The 14,990-nt window shown below is 37.1% G+C and overlaps 1 protein-coding gene across 4 annotated transcripts in view; it reads right to left on the reverse strand.

Moving 5' to 3' along the window:
- Window positions 1–14,990, reverse strand: part of ZNF451 (zinc finger protein 451) — a 133,544-nt gene that overhangs the window by 40,112 nt on the left and 78,442 nt on the right. For 3 of the 4 annotated variants that reach the window (XM_037842544.1, XM_037842541.1, XM_037842542.1), the window contains 4 exons: window positions 5,587–7,187; window positions 3,474–3,617; window positions 2,281–2,411; window positions 1,152–1,338 (listed from right to left, as the gene is read on the reverse strand). In XM_037842544.1, the coding sequence (XP_037698472.1) occupies window positions 1,152–1,338; window positions 2,281–2,411; window positions 3,474–3,617; window positions 5,587–7,187 (2,063 nt within the window). The remainder of the gene's footprint in view (window positions 1–1,151; window positions 1,339–2,280; window positions 2,412–3,473; window positions 3,618–5,586; window positions 7,188–14,990) is intronic. The other variant, XM_037842543.1, reaches the window with a different exon arrangement.

The raw sequence follows: 14,990 nt of genomic DNA on the forward strand, positions 1-14,990 counted from the left end.
TCCCCAAAGCAGCAGCATAAGAAAAAGAAAAGGCAGTTAGCACAGGGTGGCAAAGGTAAAAACTCAAGTATTTTATAAGATATTAAGTAGATGATATAAGGATTAAGGAAGGGATGGCAAAATGGTGGAAGGAAAAGAGATTAAATAAAAAACAAAGTTTAAAAAGCAAATGGATAAAAGCAAAAAGTACAGAATAGGAAGATTAAATTCAGTACTAATGCATGACATAAATAGATAAAACAGAGCTCATTTTCCACTACAACCTTAATATCATCACTCTGCTTTAAAGAATATGCTTGAGCTGGTAGATTACTGATTACGAACTTTGCAGAACTGAATAGAATCAGATGCAATTAGAATTTAAAAAATTTTTCAGAATGGGTTTTCATCAAAATGTGGCACCAAACATGCTGAGAGAAAAAAACAGCTGGGAGACAAGCAGAGATGGAAAATTTAAATGTATACAATAAACATGCCCAAAAGTAGCTACTGTTTTTCATTGAGGTCAATCACCCATACCTTAAAATATTACACATGGCTTCAAATTCTTAGGCTATTTAAAAAGGAGCTACTTCTTTATTCTCTTCTTCCATCCATATTTCTTTATTTTGGAAATTATGAGAAAAACTTTTGAATCCTTAGTCATCTTTTCTTAAAAACTGGTTAAGTGAAGTGGGCATAAACACTCCCTTTCATTGAACAGTCTCATAAAATGGAGAAGGGAGTGCAAGTCACCAACAAGAAGAAAGGAGTTCTTCACCCTTTCCCCAGACCTAAACTAAAGGCCTCACAGGGCTGTCATCCTCTTGAATTCTGTTCTGTTTTGTTGGTATTGTCATTATTATTCCTTATAAAAGCTTTCTGATTACAGGTATAAGCAATTTGCTTTCTAAAAAACTAATGTAAGTCTGGAATACAGATTAGATATATTAGATCAAAAAAAATACACCAGAAAATTATTGAGCTCATTTCCTTTCTAAAACACTAAAGAATGAAAGAGAGAAAAAGAAAAGATAGTAAGATAGATGTATAAGAGCATGAGGGCTTAGTGACTGGGCAATGGTTTACTAGTGGACAGCAATTTATTGGTTTCTCTCAGCAGTGAAGTCTCCTCCTCTTGGGCGGTTTGCACTGTGACTGCAGCTGCATACCTTTAGTAGTATCAGATATGCTATTTAACAAAGCACACATCATGTCTCCCTCTAAGTGGTGAGGGTTTAGTATGTGAGCTGGCCTCTGAGTCTTCTTAAATTGATTCTCCAACTCCAAAAAACCTTGATCTCCTGAGAGGATGGTAAAAGGAATTTGCTTGGGTAGTTGTTCATCTAGACGGCCAGCCTAAGTTGGAACAAATGGCATATATTGATGAAATCAGTATTTGCATTTCAAATCATTACAACTATTTCAAAATGAGCATATATCTGGGAAGTGTATTAAGCTTCTTCTCTAGCCCTCACCACAGTCTGATACAAAGATCTCCTTCATAAATGAAATACACATTTCATCAATTATAAGATGTCATCAACCATAAGATGAGCTATTTTATGTGCCAATAAAAAGAAAAACTACTACCAAAATGGGAGTCCAATAGGAGGCCCCCAGATAAAGCTGGGAACACCAAAGGGCTACACACTCAATGTAAGGGTAAATAAGAAACAAATCTGCCATAAAGTTAAGGGTAAGCAAGGAAATTTGCAAGACTTGATCTTGGCACTAGATAGAGGAAAACAGAAATCTCTTGTGTTTTGACCATAAGCAGCATTCAGCAGGTTTGCAGAGTAAATTCACAGTATCAGTGTGACTCATAAACACTCAAGCACAGAATTAAATTTTAAACAGGTCTTAGGTTAGTAGTTTCTCTAGGTGACTGGTAGAGGCAGAAATAAATGTAAATTCTATCTAGCGCAACAGTGATTGTTAAGCTTCCTCCCAATTTCAGCGATATGAAAGTATGGAAGCATCTTAGCATAGATCAAGTACACTGTCATCTCTTAACCATTCATTCCACAAACAGGTGAGGGTCTATTATGTGTAATTAGTCCTGCTAGGGGCTAAAGATTCAGCTGTAAATAAAACTGCCAAGGTACCTTGCCCTCAAAGTAGTCATAAATAGAACCTGGTGCTGAAGATTTTATTCAAAAATATAGCATCGAAGAATGATTTACACAGTTTCATTACAATTCAAGTGGGGGGGTGGGGGGGGGGGTGCAGGCGGGAATCCAAGCATAGAATCAGTGGGTCCTAGAGTCACACTGGATTTTTAATAAAACAAGGACTCACATGCATACATATGGCAAAATCAGCAGCATCTTTTCTTTTACTGCAGCGAGGATGAAGGAAGAAGCATCCAATCCTGTTCAGGTAATTAAAGACCTTACAGTTGAGTGGAGGTTTCCAATTGGTGTTTCCTCCTATTAGTTCATTTAGAAAAGGCATAAATATAGTTAAACTGGAGAAGAAAAGACCAAATGGCTAGAAACTACTGAAAGTACTAAATTAGAATGCAAAGAACTCAGTTCCAGCCCAGGTATCACCATCTTCTGCCTTACAACCTTGGGAAAGTAGACCAACTTCCGTGCATCTGCCTACTCACAGGGATGTTAAGCAACACCAAAAGCAATGTTTGAAAATGTTTTGAAATGGTATCATTCTGTATGAATATATGCATTAGTGGTTTTTACAAATATGTCAAGGCTGTTCAGTGGATAGAAATGATTGATGCGCAATCAGCAAAGTTGAACTTAGTAAAAGGTTGTACTGGCTAACTTATCCAGGTCAGTATGTTTCCATCTTGAATCCCAAATTCTCTTCTTTAATTGCCTTTTCCTATCAAACATGTACTTATCAGATGCTAACTATCCTAAACCTCTGTATATTAAAGAAGGCTGTCTCTCAGGTTTCGTCACTGTGTAAAGAGATTTAGATAAAGCTGCAGATTTATGAATAGCCAGAAAGGATGAACTCAAGAGGCAGTTCTAGTAGGCTGAAAATAATTCTAGCTCTTTAGCCAAGATATCCAAGTTCAAAAACTAACTGTGCTAATTATTAGTTTTAAGACTATGGAAAAAATAAACATTTCAGCATTCCTTATATTTAAATTTTTAAATTATATTTAAAAATTATATTTAAAAATTTCCTTACATTTTAAAAGAGAGAAACCATAATAATAATCAGTAACTATGTGTTATTACCAAGCATAGTACATGGTGTATTATAGGTGCTGAATAAAAGCTTTTTCAATCTGTATCTAAACACCCACAAACTTTGGGCCACCAAAAAGAGCTAACGTTCACCAGAGAAAAATCTAATGAGAAAAAGATTCAAGCAGAGTAAGTACACCGCAAAGTAACAATATTCCAATTATGCACCTACATTGTATTCAGGAAGGTTCAAGAGGAATCCTTTTAAAGTGAACCATATTCTAAAGAAAAATAAAAGGGGGTCGTCTTAAATGTTTTCCATATTAACCATACCTTGAAAGCCCCAAATAAATGTTCCTTGGTTAAGATGTCCTGGTAAGTGGCCAAAAAAGTTTGACCAGTTATCAAAATCTACGAAGACTATATGAGTCATGGTTCGCAGGTAATCCAGATCTGGAAGCTCAACAACTTCTTCATCTGGTGAGAGACACATGAACATGAATTTAGTAAGAATTTGCTAAGAAAATATTTTAATTTCTCAAGTCTAAAAGATATTAGAGAACTGATAAACAAAAATAATTTTTTCAACTTATTTATCTCTATCTAAACTTTTTCATGATATACAAACCTGTATTTGACACATTTTACAACTGCAACATAAAATTCTTAATATTTCAGAAACTTGATTATATATCTTTTACAAATATGTGCCATTAATTCTAAGGGGTTTTTCCTTAAGTCATTTATTAAAGGAATTATTAAAATATTAAAATAATGTGGTAGGAAGACCAAGACTTAAGGCTAAATAGCCAAAAACTCAAACCAATTCATCAAAAGGAAATTCCTTTTCAAGATTATCTATTAAGAATGTTCCCCCCAACAGAATTTGGCTCTTTTTGTAATTTAGACTACTGGTTTATTAGCGGCCTTCTGATTCTGTGATTAAACACCTTAGAGAGCAGAAAGAGGATAACCCACAGGCCTGCTGCCCAAAAGCAGCTCTAGAAATAGGGGCAAGCGTGGCACATAGCACCTCCCATTATAAACACATTTTTCTTGGTTCTCTCAGGTTCTTTTTTATCATCTTCCACAATCTCCAACTGTTTTTCTCCCTCTCATTTACCTTCTGTCATACTTTTCCACCTTGATAGGGCCTTAAACTTTCCAGTAGTAGCAAAGCAAACCTTACAATGATAAATCATTTAAAAGTTAATAGCTTCTACTCCACATAACAGAGGATCCCTCTGATATACTACGGTCATCCCCTTCCATTTCCAAGCCACCCTTCTTCTAATGTATTTTCTCCAGGTTCTCAGCAAATTCTAGATTTAGATATTAAATCACTTTCTATCAATCAAAGACTAACACCAATTCGCAAAAAGTAAGGAGAGGAGGAAAAGGAAAAGCACAAAAGAACACAAAAGGATGTGACTACTGTTTGGAGTACAGTCAAGTAAGTATTTAATCAAGTAAGTATTTAATCCTTTCTCATTCAAACCATGACATGAATAAAAGTGATGCTGAGATCTACATATGCTATAGAAGAAGTCTGTAAAAATTTTAAAATATATACGTCTAAATTTTAAAATATATACATCTAAAAGTATTTTATAACCCAAATGTTCACATATTTTTACTGTGCTCCACTACATACTGTGTACTCACCAGTAACTAATATTTATTTAAAAGGATACAGAATTAAAATTACCCATCTAAACAAACTAAAAACACTGCATTCTTCTAGATTTAATAAATTCTATCATATGAAAGGAGGAAAGTTCAAAACAAGTACAGCAAACAAGGGGATCCATATCTCAATTTTTTCACTGGTTTCTTGCTGCTACTTTTAATACCACTTCTAATGGCTATTTTAACTGTAAGTAAAAAATTTGCTTCCTAAGCCAATCAAATTTTATATATATATATATATGTATATATATATATATATGAATTTTGAAATGACTTTTAAGATTTCTCCAAATTATAGAATAAGGCCAAGACTGAAACAAACAAAAAGAATCCATTTGATTAATTTTAAAAATGAAACTAAACATTTTAAGAAAAATGTAAGTGATAGTAATGTCCAGCATAACTTTAAAATCTGACTTTCCGGAAAACTATCAACTTCCTTCATCTCTCATAATCCCCATGCCTTTTGTAAAAGAAAAGAAAATGGTATGTAAAATACCTATTATTTAAAGCCAACATATACTCTTTGTCTCCTTGAATTTAGAGAGTGGCTGAAGGAAGTAGTAGGAATACAAATCTCCCCAAAATATATATTGCAATAATTAACTAATGTATCCTCCTATCTTGTTTCTTGCTTCTAAATTGGGTTACTAGTAGCTTTCATGGTTATAGTATTTACTACAAAATTAGTGACTACAGTACATGTGAGTTTCTACATTAATGTGAAATTTGCACAGACAGATTTGTAAAGCCATACCTGTATTTTGACAGCTTAGGTCATTCTCAGCTCCTTTCTCCACTTCTGAATTTTTTGTGTGGTTTACTGCTTGTTTCGGTTTTCTCTCTATATGTGAGGCACTGGCAGTAAACTTGTATAGGCTTGCTTTATCAGATCCAAAATGAGCCACACTTGGTTTTTGTAAGAAGCAATGTTTTCTATGGAAGTGCTGCTGAGCACTTTCAGGATCATGAAATGCTTTGGTGCAGGTGCCACACTTGATTACATACTGTTGCTCCTCCTCAGCACTCTTTTCTTCTCTGTGCACTTGATGTAGATGAGTGTTCATGTCGGCTAAATTCTGTGCTGTTGCTGAACACAAACTGCAGCGAAACCACAGTTTACCTTTATCCAGCATGATTTGGAGACATCTACTATAATCCTCCTTTCTGTTGACTTTACAGATATAACTCTCACGGCAACCACAGGTTAACAGGTTACTGGTCTCCAATACTGGAAAATCATCCTCGGTTTTAACTGAAGTTTCAGATTTTTCTGACACAAACACATAATCGATGCTGTGACACTCCTTGTAATGATTCAAGAATGCCTCTTCCACATTAAAGATAAGATCACAAAGCCCACAAAAGTATTTAATCTTTATTTCATTGTCATGCTCATCTTGGCAATGTCGGTATAATGTTTCTATCTTGTGAAAAGTCTTTCTGCAATGGGCACAGCTATATCTATGAAACTGATGACTTGCCAAAGACAGGCAGTGCTGTTTTACACATTCCTGGGAGTCAAACATATCTTCACAAATTCGGCATTGCCATTTCCCCCTTGGAGGGCTGTTCGCAGGGGAATGATTGATAACAGTCAAAGAAGGCTTCTTAGCAGTTGTGTTACTCACCAATGTTGTAGAGGATGATGGCAAAACTCCACCTTCTACCACTTCATCCATCTCATAAAAATATCTGTGTCCACTATGAAATTCAGTAACATGTGCCATGATAGTCTCTTTCCTTGGTAACTCCTTTTTGCATGCCCGACACCAGAAAAGAAAGTTATTTAAATGTGCTCCTCCATGAATCCGGCTCATGTGTAAACGGATGACCCCTGAATCTTCACACACCTTTCCACAGACCACACACTTATAACACATTGTGTTTGCGGAGAAAACATGTTTTTCTACTGCATCTTCACTAGGGAATCTTTGATGGCACTCACAACACCAAGTTTTAATTGTTGACTTTTCTTTCTGGATATAAACCAAACTTTCATGGCTTTTATCCTCTAAATTCACCTTCTTTTTTGGAATGGTACTGCAATCCTGGGTGTTGGATTCTTTAAAAGACATTTTTCTTTTAAGTGATGAAAACGTTGATTGCTCTGACAGATGCAAGTCAGAAGGAGGTTTGTTCCCTTCACTGCTATGGCAATAAAGTAAGACTGATTCTTCCATTGAGGTAATAACTCGGACTTTGTGTCCTGAATTCTGCTTATGATATTGGGTACTAGTTTCATCCACAAATACTTGGTTGCACTTTGGACAATAAGCTCTTAATATGAATCTTGCTGCAACCTGGGCAATGCTCTTCTCAGCTACAGCAACAGGACCAGCATTTCGACAACGAACTCTAAATTGGATTTAAAAAAAACTCTTTCATAAGTATTTTCTAAAATATCATGATTTTTACTATAGTAATTATAAAATAACTAACATATAAATAAGCACCAAAAGATACTTTTCAATAAAGATGCAGATGATATAATGAAATTCTATCATCTTAAAACACTTGATTATTACCTACATCTTGTTAAGAATATGAGGAAGGGGTGGAACACATTCTCAAGAATTAATTCATTCTATGTCAGGAATATGCCATGCCCATACTGGCTTATGCACTAAAGAACTAGGCTCAATTAAGACTACACACTATTCCAAAAACTATCTCATAAAAAGTCATATTCTCTAGGAGAAAAGAAAAAAAAATAAAGAACAACTATACTTCAACTTTCTTCTTCACTACTAAATTCCAAAGAGACCAGAACTACTACTTTTCCATTTCTTACCAATCATTATCTATTTGCCAATGAAAACCAATTATTAAACCAAGAGTCTTCTATTTCAGTCCATTTTCTCCTTTTCCTATCTGCAACAACTAAAGACTTAACAATCAGTTTGTCTTGAACATCTTTCCTCTCTCAATTGGAATGACATCTGGTTATATTGCTAACTCCTCTGATTACAGTTGGCAGGCTTAATTTAGCTCCACATATTTTGACTACATAGATTTGCCTGTATGATTCAAGACCCCATTCTAGATGGCAACAGTAGAGATAAAGAAGACAGAGTTTTGCCTCAGAAAAGTCAATCTTATTAGAAAGAGACATGCAGTGATTAAGATACAATGAGATTAAGTAGTAGAATAAAGGGATGGATAAGATCTTTAGAATACTGAACCATATCAATATATTATGTATTAAAAAATAAATTGATTTCAGAAAACTAATTAAGGGCTATGGATTCATTGTGCACAGCATAATTAATTCTATTAAGAAGAAAAGAATGGAAGTGGATAAGGAATCAAGAAAAACTAGAATGAGGAAATGATATTTGAGCTGTACTTTGTGAAAAGAATGGAAAGGTCATAAGTGGAGATTCAGAAAGTATTTTATGTTTGGGGCACAAACACAGTAAGAGATAAAAGTGGGAAAGCTGCTAGAGAAAGAATAAATTTGAAAATAATAAAGTTGCCTTGAATTCTTTAAGTTAGTGGAAGCAATGAGAAGGAAGTACGAAAGTAGTAGGCTCACAATCTATTTTAAAAGATAATACAGGAGGCGGGGCAAGATGGCAGACTGGTGAGCTGTATGTTTTAGTTACTCCTCCAGGAAAGTAGGTAAAAAGCCAGGAACTGCGTGGACTGGACACCACAGAGCAATCTGTCTTTGGGCATACTTCATACAACACTCATGAAAACGTGGAACTGCTGAGATCAGCGAAATCTGTAAGTTTTTGCGGCCAGGGGACCCGCGCCCCTCCCTGCCAGGCTCAGTCCCGGGGGAGGAGGGGCTGTCAGCTCCAGGAAGGAGAAGGGAGAATTGCAGTGGCTGCTCTCATCGGAAACTCATTCTACTGATTCAAACTCCAACCATAGATAGACTGAGGCCAGACACCAGAGACTCTGAGAGCAGCCAGCCCAGCAGAGAGGAGACGGGCATAGAAGGAAAACAACACGAGAAGCTCCAAAGTAAAAGCAGAGGATTTTTGGAGTTCTGGTGAACACAGAAAGGGGAAGGGCGGAGATCAGGCCTTGAGGCGCATATGCAAATCCCGAAGCAAGGCTGATCTCTCTGCCCAGGGCACCTTTCCTTAATGGCCCTGGTTGCTTTGTCTATTAGCATTTCAATAACCCATTAGATCTCTGAGGAGGGCCGTTTTTTTTTTTTTTTTTTTTTTTTTTTTTAAATCCTTTTTGCTTTTTCTAAAACAATTACTCTAAGAAGCTCAATACAGAAAGCTTCAAAGAATTGAAATTTGGGCACGTCAAGTCAAGAGCAGAAATAAGAGAGCTCTGAGACAAAAGGCAATAATCCAGTGGCTGAGAAAATTCACTAAACAACACAACTTCCCAAGAAAAGGGGGGTGTCCACTCACAGCCACCATCCTGGTGGACAGGAAACACTCCTGCCCATCGCCAGCCCCATAGCCCAGAGCTGCCCCAGACAACCCAGTGTGACGGAAGTGCTTCAAATAACAGGCACACACCACAAAACTGGGCGTGGACATTAGCCTTCCCTGCAACCTCAGTTGAATGTCCCAGAGCTGGGAAGGGGGAGCAGTGTGAATTAACAGAGCCCCATTCAGCCATCATTTGAGCAGACTGGGAGCCTCCCAACACAGCCCAGCAGCCCAGAACTGCCCTGGGGGGACGGCACTCACCTGTGACATAGCACAGTCATCCCTCAACAGAGGACCCGGGGTGCACAGCCTGGAAGAGGGGCCCACTTGCAAGTCTCAGGAGCCATACGCCAATACCAAAGACTTGTGGGTCAGTGGCAGAGACAAACTGTGGCAGGACTGAACTGAAGGATTAGACTATTGCAGTAGCTTTAAAACTCTAGGATCATCAGGGAGATTTGATTGTTAGGGCCACCCCCCCTCCCCGACTGCCCAGAAACACGCCCCACATACAGGGCAGGCAACACCAACTACACACGCAAGCTTGGGACACCAATTGGGCCCCACAAGACTCACTCCCCCACTCACCAAAAAGGCTAAGCAGGGGAGATCTGGCTTGTGGAGAACAGGTGGCTCGTGGACGCCACCTGCTGGTTAGTTAGAGAAAGTGTACTCCACGAAGCTGTAGATCTGATAAATTAGAGATAAGGACTTCAACTGGTCTACAAACCCTAAAAGAACCCTATCAAGGACAGCAAATGCCACGAGGCCAAAAACAACAGAAAATTATAAAGCATATGAAAAAACCAGACGATATGGATAACCCAAGCCCAAGCACCCAAATCAAAAGACCAGAAGAGACACACCTAGAGCAGCTACTCAAAGAACTAAAGATGAACAATGAGACCCTAGTACGGGATATGAAGGAAATCAAGAAGACCCTAGAAGAGCATAAAGAAGACATTGCAAGACTAAATAAAAAAATGGATGATCTTATGGAAATTAAAGAAACTGTTGACCAAATTAAAAAGATTCTGGACACTCATAGTACAAGACTAGAGGAAGTTGAACAACGAATCAGTGACCTGGAAGATGACAGAATGGAAAATGAAAGCATAAAAGAAAGAATGGGGAAAAAAATTGAAAAACTCGAAATGGACCTCAGGGATATGATAGATAATATGAAGCGTCCGAATATAAGACTCATTGGTGTCCCAGAAGGGGAAGAAAAGGGTAAAGGTCTAGGAAGAGTATTCAAAGAAATTGTTGGGGAAAACTTCCCAAATCTTCTAAACAACATAAATACACATATCATAAATGCTCAGCGAACTCCAAATAGAATAAATCCAAAAAAACCCACTCCGAGACATATACTGATCACACTGTCAAACATAGAAGAGAAGGAGCAAGTTCTGAAAGCAGCAAGAGAAAAGCAATTCACCACATACAAAGGAAACAGCATAAGACTAAGTAGTGACTACTCAGCAGCCACCATGGAGGCGAGAAGGCAATGGCACGATATATTTAAAATTCTGAGAGAGAGGAATTTCCAGCCAAGAATACTTTATCCAGCAAAGCTCTCCTTCAAATTTGAGGGAGAGCTGAAATTTTTCACAGACAAAGAAATGCTGAGAGAATTTGCTAACAAGAGACCTGCCCTACTGGAGATACTAAAGGGAGCCCTACAGACAGAGAAACAAAGACAGGACAGAGAGACTTGGAGAAAGGTTCAGTACTAAAGAGATTCGGTATGGGTACAATAAAGGATATTAATAGAGAGAGGGAAAAATATGGCAAACATAATCCAAAGGATAAGATGGCCGATTCAAGAAATGCCTTCACGGTTTTAACGTTGAATGTAAATGGATTAAACTCCCCAATTAAAAGATATAGATTCGCAGAATGGATCAAAAAAAATGAACCATCAATATGTTGCATACAAGAGACTCATCTTAGACACAGGGACACAAAGAAATTGAAAGTGAAAGGATGGAAAAAAATATTTCATGCAAGCTACAGCCAAAAGAAAGCAGGTGTAGCAATATTAATCTCAGATAAAATAGACTTCAAATGCAGGGATGTTTTGAGAGACAAAGAAGGCCACTACATACTAATAAAAGGGGCAATTCAGCAAGAAGAAATAACAATCGTAAATGTCTATGCACCCAATCAAGGTGCCACAAAATACATGAGAGAAACATTGGCAAAACTAAAGGAAGCAATTGATGTTTCCACAATAATTGTGGGAGACTTCAACACATCACTCTCTCCTATAGATAGATCAACCAGACAGAAGACCAATAAGGAAACTGAAAACCTAAACAATCTGATAAATGAATTAGATTTAACAGACATCTACAGGACATTACATCCCAAATCACCAGGATACACATACTTTTCTAGTGCTCACGGAACTTTCTCCAGAATAGGTCATATGCTGGGACATAAAACAAGCCTCAATAAATTTAAAAAGATTGAAATTATTCAAAGCACATTCTCTGACCACAATGGAATACAATTAGAAGTCAATAACCATCAGAGACTTAGAAAATTCACAAATACCTGGAGGTTAAACAACACACTCCTAAACAATCAGTGGGTTAAAGAAGAAATAGCAAGAGAAATTGCTAAATATATAGAGACGAATGAAAATGAGAACACAACATACCAAAACCTATGGGATGCAGCAAAAGCAGTGCTAAGGGGGAAATTTATAGCACTAAACGCATATATTAAAAAGGAAGAAAGAGCCAAAATCAAAGAACTAATGGATCAACTGAAGAAGCTAGAAAATGAACAGCAAACCAATCCTAAACCAAGTAGAAGAAAAGAAATAACAAGGATTAAAGCAGAAATAAATGACATAGAGAACAAAAAAACAATAGAAAGCATAAATATCACCAAAAGTTGGTTCTTTGAGAAGATCAACAAGATTGACAAGCCCCTAGCTAGACTGACAAAATCAAAAAGAGAGAAGACCCATATAAACAAAATAATGAATGAAAAAGGTGACATAACTGCAGATCCTGAAGAAATTAAAAAAATTATAAGAGGATATTATGAACAACTGTATGGCAACAAACTGGATAATGTAGAAGAAATGGACAATTTCCTGGAAACATATGAACAACCTAGACTGACCAGAGAAGAAATAGAAGACCTCAACCAACCCATCACAAGCAAAGAGATCCAATCAGTCATCAAAAATCTTCCCACAAATAAATGCCCAGGGCCAGATGGCTTCACAGGGGAATTCTACCAAACTTTCCAGAAAGAACTGACACCAATCTTACTCAAACTCTTTCAAAACATTGAAAAAAATGGAACACTACCTAACTCATTTTATGAAGCTAACATCAATCTAATACCAAAACCAGGCAAAGATGCTACAAAAAAGGAAAACTACCGGCCAATCTCCCTAATGAATATAGATGCAAAAATCCTCAACAAAATACTTGCAAATCGTATCCAAAGACACATTAAAAAAATCATACACCATGACCAAGTGGGGTTCATTCCAGGCATGCAAGGATGGTTCAACATCAGAAAAACAATCAATGTATTACAACACATTAAAAACTCGAAAGGAAAAAATCAATTGATCATCTCAATAGATGCTGAAAAAGCATTTGACAAAATCCAACATCCCTTTTTGATAAAAACACTTCAAAAGGTAGGAATTGAAGGAAACTTCCTCAACATGATAAAGAGCATATATGAAAAACCCACAGCCAGCATAGTACTCAATGGTGAGAGACTGAAAGCCCTCCCTCTAAGATCAGGAACAAGACAAGGATGCCCGCTGTCACCACTGTTATTCAACATTGTGCTGGAAGTGCTAGCCAGGGCAATCCGGCAAGACAAAGAAATAAAAGGCATCCAAATTGGAAAAGAAGAAGTAAAACTGTCATTGTTTGCAGATGATATGATCTTATATCTAGAAAACCCTGAGAAATCAACGATACACCTACTAGAGCTAATAAACAAATTTAGCAAAGTAGCGGGATACAAGATTAATGCACATAAGTCAGTAATGTTTCTATATGCTAGAAATGAACAAACTGAAGAGACACTCAAGAAAAAGATACCATTTTCAATAGCAACTAAAAAAATCAAGTACCTAGGAATCAACTTAACCAAAGATGTAAAAGACCTATACAAAGAAAACTACATAACTCTACTAAAAGAAATAGAAGGGGACCTTAAAAGATGGAAAAATATTCCATGTTCATGGATAGGAAGGCTAAATGTCATTAAGATGTCAATTCTACCCAAACTCATCTACAGATTCAATGCAATCCCAATCAAAATTCCAACAACCTACTTTGCAGACTTGGAAAAGCTAGTTATCAAATTTATTTGGAAAGGGAAGATGCCTCGAATTGCTAAAGACACTCTAAAAAGAAAAACGAAGTGGGAGGACTTACACTCCCTGACTTTGAAGCTTATTATAAAGCCACAGTTGCCAAGACAGCATGGTACTGGCACAAAGATAGACATATAGATCAATGGAATCGAATTGAGAATTCAGAGATAGACCCTCAGATCTATGGCCGACTGATCTTTGATAAGGCCCCCAAAGTCACCGAACTGAGCCATAATGGTCTTTTCAACAAATGGGGCTGGGAGAGTTGGATATCCATATCCAAAAGAATGAAAGAGGACCCCTACCTCACCCCCTACACAAAAATTAACTCAAAATGGACCAAAGATCTCAATATAAAAGAAAGTACCATAAAACTCCTAGAAGATAATGTAGGAAAACATCTTCAAGACCTTGTATTAGGAGGCCACTTCCTAGACTTTACACCCAAAGCACAAGCAACAAAAGAGAAAATAGATAAATGGGAACTCCTCAAGCTTAGAAGTTTCTGCACCTCAAAGGAATTTCTCAAAAAGGTAAAGAGGCAGCCAACTCAATGGGAAAAAATTTTTGGAAACCATGTATCTGACAAAAGACTGATATCTTGCATATACAAAGAAATCCTACAACTCAATGACAATAGTACAGACAGCCCAATTATAAAATGGGCAAAAGATATGAAAAGACAGTTCTCTGAAGAGGAAATACAAATGGCCAAGAAACACATGAAAAAATGTTCAGCTTCACTAGCTATTAGAGAGATGCAAATTAAGACCACAATGAGATACCATCTAACACCGGTTAGAATGGCTGCCATTAAACAAACAGGAAACCACAAATGCTGGAGGGGATGTGGAGAAATTGGAACTCTTATTCATTGTTGGTGGGACTGTATAATGGTTCAGCCACTCTGGAAGTCAGTCTGGCAGTTCCTTAGAAAACTAGATATAGAGCTACCATTCGATCCAGCGATTGCACTCCTCGGTATATACCCGGAAGATCGGAAAGCAGTGACACGAACAGATATCTGCACGCCAATGTTCATAGCAGCATTATTCACAATTGCCAAGAGATGGAAACAACCCAAATGTCCTTCAACAGATGAGTGGATAAATAAAATGTGGTATATACACACGATGGAATACTACGCGGCAGTAAGAAGGAACGATCTGGTGAAACATATGACAACATGGATGAACCTTGAAGACATAATGCTGAGCGAAATAAGCCAGGCACAAAAAGAGAAATATTATATGCTACCACTAATGTGAACTTTGAAAAATGCAAAACAAATGGTTTATAATGTAGAATGTAGGGGAACTAGCAGTAGAGAGCAATTAAGGAAGGGGGAACAATAATCCAGGAAGAACAGATAAGCTATTTAACGTTCTG

The sequence above is a fragment of the Choloepus didactylus genome, chromosome 7, assembly GCF_015220235.1.
Source record: "Choloepus didactylus isolate mChoDid1 chromosome 7, mChoDid1.pri, whole genome shotgun sequence".
Classification (NCBI taxonomy): Eukaryota; Metazoa; Chordata; class Mammalia; order Pilosa; family Megalonychidae; genus Choloepus; species Choloepus didactylus.